We start from the raw sequence: 6,106 nt of genomic DNA, 5'->3' as shown, positions 1-6,106 counted from the left end.
ATATGCTCAGCTATTTAGAAATTAGCAATTATTCAGTAAATACAGCAAAACTTTTGAAATTCAGGATCTCTACAACAGCCCTACGGTTCTGTGCTTTTCTATTCAAACCAGTCACATTACAAAAAACGGAAGCCAAGTCTGTAACAAAAGCTGACAAAACATACAATGGACGTTGAATCCTTTAAGTGAGACTTCTGATTATGCTCTGCATGCCAAGGAAAGTTATTAATACACTAAACTGCAGCATTTGCTACCTTATTTGTACCACAAAGTGAACAATTTGTTTACATACTTATGAGCATCTAACAGAGTATTTAATGAAATAACTGCTCAAAGTCACTTTATTTTAAAATCTCAAAAAAACAGTTTACGAGAATTTTGAATGAGGAAAACTCAGTAGTTTTGTGTCAGCTGATGTAGAATAGCTACGTTTTAAGAGACATTGAGAATGTGGTAATTTATAACATGATCTACTACAAGTGCACCGTTGCTCAGGCAAGTATTATACACACCCCCCAAAGGCACAAAATGCAACAAAATCGAACCGCAGCGGAGACAAGAATTTTCATGTATAAATTTTCAAGTGTAAGTTACATTTGATATGTTAAAAAAAAAATACATATATAAAAGTAATTATATACACATCCCTATTTTCTATCACTAGAAAATCCCTTTTAAGCCTGCTGTTTTCACAGCATATAATTCGTACCAAGAGTCAAGTAGGGAAACTGGCCAGTGCCAGATGTTCAAGAACACCGGTAAGTTCTCTGTCAAACACAAAGAAAGAATTTGGTGCTTTACTACCAGCTTTCGACCAAGTATTTCATCAGCGCAAGAGCTCAGTATAGGCACACGCTTCAAAAGTTCTCCCGACGCACAGAACGCCGCAGGAAGCAGAGGACCTGCAAAGGCAAACGCAATCCTCGCACGCCACTTTTCTTGACGTTTGCTGAAAGAGAAGAGGTTGAAAGTAGAGATGCGAGCCGATTCTTCTAGAAACAGAGAACGCAGTAACTACGTTTTCAGCCTTTCTTGTCATAACCACAAAATATCAGGGCACGAAACCACGAAAGAGAAAGCTGGTGACATCAGAAAACCCGAGAGCGTGGTCTGAGCGGAAGGAAGGCATCTTCGCAGCTATACCGGCGTACCTGTATCACTTCTGCGACACGCAGGACGGAAAAAGTTACGTTTACAATGTTTTCTACTCGCACTGCAGACCCCACGAAGTGCCGTTCCGCTCAGTAAAACACCGCGGTGTCACAAAGGCAAAACTCCAACCCCGCATCACGGCTCGGGAGCTCCGGAGCTCGGGCTTCGGCGAGTTACCGCGCCCGCGGCCGGAACACAAGCGCCCGAGGAAGAAGTTTCTCCCGAAGTGCAGTTAACGGGAAGGGCAAGAGCGGCCGAATCCCGCACGGCTACCGGGGAACGACGGGGCGTCCCGGAGCTACGGGAGGAAGAGCTCCGGAGGGGGTAACGGGGGCGCTGGGGGGGGGGGGGGTCTCGTCAGCCGCCGGCGGTCGCTGCAGGGGGACGGGGCCCCCGGGAACGAAGCGCAGCGACGAAGCGAGCCCCGGGAGGGGGGGGAGGGGAAGGAGGCACCGCTCCCGGTCCCGGCCCCGACCGCCGGGCTCCTCCGGTCCCGGCCCGCGCCGCAGCCCGCAAAGACGACACGAGACCGGTTCCTGGGTAAATGGTTTATGCAAGTAATAAAATATTTACTATAACATAAATAGAAACGTACCCTCGCAGTCTACATTGGTTTTGCAATAAAGATACAAACAAAAACCGAAACCCAAGGGGATGGACCGGACCGAACCCACCAACGGGAGGGAAGAGAGCTCCGCGCACGGTTAGAAAATAAATAGAAACGGGCCGGGAAATGATATCGAAGCGTCCTCCGGGCGAGCCCGGGCCGGGCCGGGCCGAACCGGGGGGTGCCGCCGCCCCGGCGGCCACGCGAGGAAAGGAATAAATTAGAGATCGCAAACCTTTGGCTACTGCTGCTGCGGCCGCGGGCGGCTCCGGCGCGCAGGGGGCCCGTGGCGGGCGAATAAATACAGCGCGGAGCGGGCGCGGCCGGGCCAGTCTGAGGAATAAATTAAAGCGCGTCTCTCCCGCCGCCCGCCGCCCGCTCCCGCCGCCGCCGTCGTCGGGGGCCCCGGCGGCGGGGCCGGGCAGTCACTGCACGGCACCGGGCAGCGCGTGGTGCAGCGGCGACGTGTCCGCTTGTGCGTAAACGTCCTCCATGGGCGGGTGCGGGACCCCGGCCGGCGTCATGCGCTTCTCCTTCTGCCGCCGGTTGCAGAACCAGACCCGCACCACCTCCTTCTCCAGCTGCAGGGAGTCCGCCAGGGAGGTGATCTCGTGTGCCGAGGGCTTGGGGCACTTGAGGAAGTGGTTCTCCAGGGCGCCCTTGACGCCCACCTCGATGGAGGTGCGCTTCTTGCGCTTCCGGCCCTGCGCCGCGATCTTGTCCAGGTTGGTGGGGCTGCCCGTGCTGGAGTCCGTCTCCTCCAGCCACTTGTTGAGCAGCGGCTTCAGCTTGCACATGTTCTTGAAGCTCAGCTGCAGCGCCTCGAACCGGCAGATGGTGGTCTGCGAGAAGACGTTCCCGTAGAGGGTGCCCAGCGCCAGCCCCACGTCGGCCTGCGTGAAGCCCAGCTTGATCCGCCGCTGCTTGAACTGCTTGGCGAACTGCTCCAGGTCGTCGGAGCTGGGCGCGTCCTCATCCGACGGCTCGGGCGGCCCCAACGGCGGCGGCGAGGCCGCCAGCTCATGGGCTCCCGCCTCCTCGGCGCCCAGCGGATCGCGCAGCCCGTGGTGCAGCGCGGGCGCCGGCGGGCCCAGCATCCCGTTGAGGCCCGCGTAGGGCTGCGCGTAGAGCAGCGGCTGCCCCGACGGCGGCGACATGGGCGGCAGGTGGTGCGCTCCGCCCTGCGCCCAGCCGCCCGCCGCGCCGCCCGCCGCCGCCGCCGCCGGTTGGTGCACCAGGTGCGGGCGGTGGTGGAAGGCGGCGGCGGACAGCTCCTCGCGGGGCCCCGGCGGGCCGCCCTTGGCGTGCTCGGCGGGCGGGAGGTGCGCGCCCCCGCCGCCCCCGCCGCTGCCCCAGTCCGTGCCGGCGCTGGGCAGCCACTGGTGGTGCGCCAACCCGACGGCGTGCCCGGCGGCGGGGGCCAGCCCCTGCAGGTACTCGTGGTGCATCATCTTCTGCACCTCGCGGTACGTGGTGCCCTGGTGCAGCCGGTCCCCGTCAGGGTGCATCAGCGCGGCGCTGCGCGGCAGGTACTGCGCCGTGGCGGCCATGGCCGTCTGCGCTGTGCCGCGCCGCGCCGCGCTTTAGAGCCGCGCGCCGGGGCGCCGGGCAGCCGCGCGCCGGCCCCGCCCCCGCGCCCCATTGGCCCGCCCGCCGCCGCCGGCTGCCCGCGCCGCTCCGCCATAGGGCGCCGCCGGCGCGGGGCGCCGCCCCGCGTTCCCCGCCGCCATTGGCAGGCGGCGGGCGGCCGCCGCCGCGGGATTGGCCGGCGGAGGCGCTCGGCGGGGGAGCCCGCGTGCGCCCGCCGGCGGGGCGGCCGCCGATTGGAGGAGGGCGGTTCATTCATGCCGAGCTGCGATCGGCCACGTGGGCCTGCCGCGAGAGCGGAGGCGCGGGGTCTGAGCGCCGGCGGGTTCGGGGGCACGTGCCTCGGCGCGGCGGGCGGCTCCGACAGCCCGGCCCGGGGCAGCACCGGCGGCACCGCGGCTCGGCCCCGCTCTGCGCCCCACGGCCCGGCCCCGCTCTGCGCCCCACGGCCCGGCCCCGCTCTGCGCCCCACGGCCCGGCTCCGCTCTGCGCCCCACGGCCCGGCCCGGCCCGGCCCGGCCCGCTGCAAAGCCCAACGGTGCAGGGCTCTGCCCCGCGGTCTCCGTGCCCAACGGGCCTGCGGGGCAGCGGGCGGGTCGGGGGGGGGTGGCTCTGCCCGCTCTGCCCGCTCTGCCCTGTGGCCTCGGGCTGCTGCGAAGCAGGGTGGGGGACGTGGCCTCTGGGGAGCCGCCGGTCCTTGGGCAGCGAACCCCGTAGTCATCAAGAGCTTCTCGGCCGTGGAAGGGCCCGATTTACCGTTGTGGTAAACTTGGCCCCTGGCCCCTGGGAAGGTGGGAGCTCCGTCCCGAACGCCCCGTAGGATAAAGCACGGAGGGCCAAGAAACGAGGAGCTGGGATCGTTTGGGCGTCACGGGAAACGCGGGTCTTGGGAGCAGGCTCAGAGGCAAGTCTCGGAGCCGGTTTGAGGGTTGGCAGAGGATAAAGGGCGGAGGAGTTTGTGGGAAAAGACAATGACAACGAGCAACGGCCGCGTCTGGCAGCGCTGGGAGAGAGGGGCAAGGGACACCTTAATTAACCCAGCCGCAGACTTCATTTGGGGCTTGAGGCCCAAAGTGAATCAGGATGGGCACCAGGAACATTAATCACTTCTGAAAATTAATCTTTGCCTCTGTGCTCCCATTTGTAAAATAGGAGCAGAGACAGTGACCTTTGCCAAGGGCTTGGGTGAACAATGAGCCACCGGATCAATATGCGTACGAGTGTAACATGTCAATGGCCGCACACAGATGCCCTGCTCCCCCCCGGTAGAGAAGAGACGCGTGGGCATGGTGGCTCTCTGCTGTTAAGGACAGTAACTGCTGCCTCCTGAAAGGTTTTTCCTGAGAGGGCGGGCCACATCCCTTCCCTCTGCGTCGAAGGCGCTTTGCCGTTTCAGTGCACCAAAGCGGTGATTTGGACCCAGGTGACTCCAGCCCTGCGTGCTGGGACCGTGGAGCCAGCAGGCAGAAGAGCCGATGTTGGCTTCTGAGCTCGGGGGGAACCCAGCAGGGCTGCTCCAACACCCCACGCCGGTGAGTTTGCAGCACAACGTCCTGCCCAGCGCGAATCCCTACTCGCGCCGCCCACCTCGTGCCGGCGTGGCGCCGGCCCCGCAGGCTGGGGTGAAACGAGCCCCTGGTGCTGCGGGGTGGCAGGGTGAGGGCACTGCCCACACCCACGGAGGTGCCTGCCCTGTGATCGCTCCGATTTGGCGTGCAACGGAACCCCTCCTGGTTCACCCTGGTTGGGTGGGATCGCTCCAGGCTGGAATGGTCCGGCTCTCTCCTCCTCGAGGCTTGCAGCGGGTGGGGTGACACCACCCAACCCAGCAGGAACTGCTCCTGCCCTTGAGCAGCCGAGGGCCAAACCGTCAGCAGCAGGATCAGTGCGTGCCCGTGGCGAAGGCTCAGGATCACGTCAGGGGACGGGGGAGCTGCTGGCCCTGGTTTCGCTGAATCACGGAATGAACGGCTACAGGAGTGACATACCTTGCTGCTGGCAGGCGCGGTTTTGCACTGTCCTTGCCAAAACAGCCGAGTTTGGGATGGAACAGGCGCATTTTTGGCTGTGGAATGATGTGCAATTGGTTCCTTTCACTGCACCCAGTATCTCTTTTCAGGTATACGGCCCTAGAAAGAGGCTGGACTTTGCAGAAGAGATGGGTTTCATAGATCACGGAGCACATTTCATTAGGAGAATAATGGTCTCCTTTTTTTTTTTCCTGAGGAATCCTTTGCAAACACTGCGTACATTTGTAATGAATACAACCCTTTCAGATGATTCAGTGACATGCCGTAAAATATCATACTTGGTTAAGCATTTTCTGTGTATTTTTTTTTGACCTAGACTCATATTCATGTCAACTCTCCATGATGCAGTGCCATAATATTCAAATTTTTGGTAGCCAATTGCTTTTGATATTTATATCCATTTTTAAGGGAATCACAATGAATAAATGTGCTCAGCTCTAACTTTATGCAAAATAAGCTGTGTGTAAATCAGTAAATCATTAGTAGAAATGAATAATTTCCAAAGGCTGAGGACTGGATCGTGATTCAAACTTTTATCTGTTTATGTATTTCAGAAGTCACCGAAGGAGAAAACACACTGTGTGTGACAACTTAGGTCCCCATCACAGACCGTTTACACAGTAGTATCGGTTTATGACTGATCAAATGAGCTTTTCAAACCAAGGCATTGTGCACAGATGCTGCTCTGGGCTCGTTTTTCTTAATAAAAGTTGAATGTAAAGACTGGAAA

At 59.7% G+C, this 6,106-nt stretch overlaps 1 protein-coding gene across 1 annotated transcript; it reads right to left on the bottom strand.

Annotated features, from left to right (window-relative positions):
* Positions 1–1,752: 1,752 nt before the first annotated feature.
* On the bottom strand, positions 1,753–3,313 carry POU3F1 (POU class 3 homeobox 1). Its single transcript, XM_075773903.1, has one exon. The coding sequence runs from the start codon at positions 3,307–3,309 to the stop codon at positions 2,185–2,187; it is 1,125 nt and encodes a 374-aa protein (XP_075630018.1). The 5' UTR covers positions 3,310–3,313; the 3' UTR covers positions 1,753–2,184.
* Positions 3,314–6,106: the final 2,793 nt, after the last annotated feature.

This window comes from Balearica regulorum, chromosome 22 (assembly GCF_011004875.1).
Source record: "Balearica regulorum gibbericeps isolate bBalReg1 chromosome 22, bBalReg1.pri, whole genome shotgun sequence".
NCBI lineage: Eukaryota > Metazoa > Chordata > Aves > Gruiformes > Gruidae > Balearica > Balearica regulorum.
Note: the sequence above shows the minus strand (reverse complement) of the source record. Positions and strands in the feature narration are given on the sequence as shown.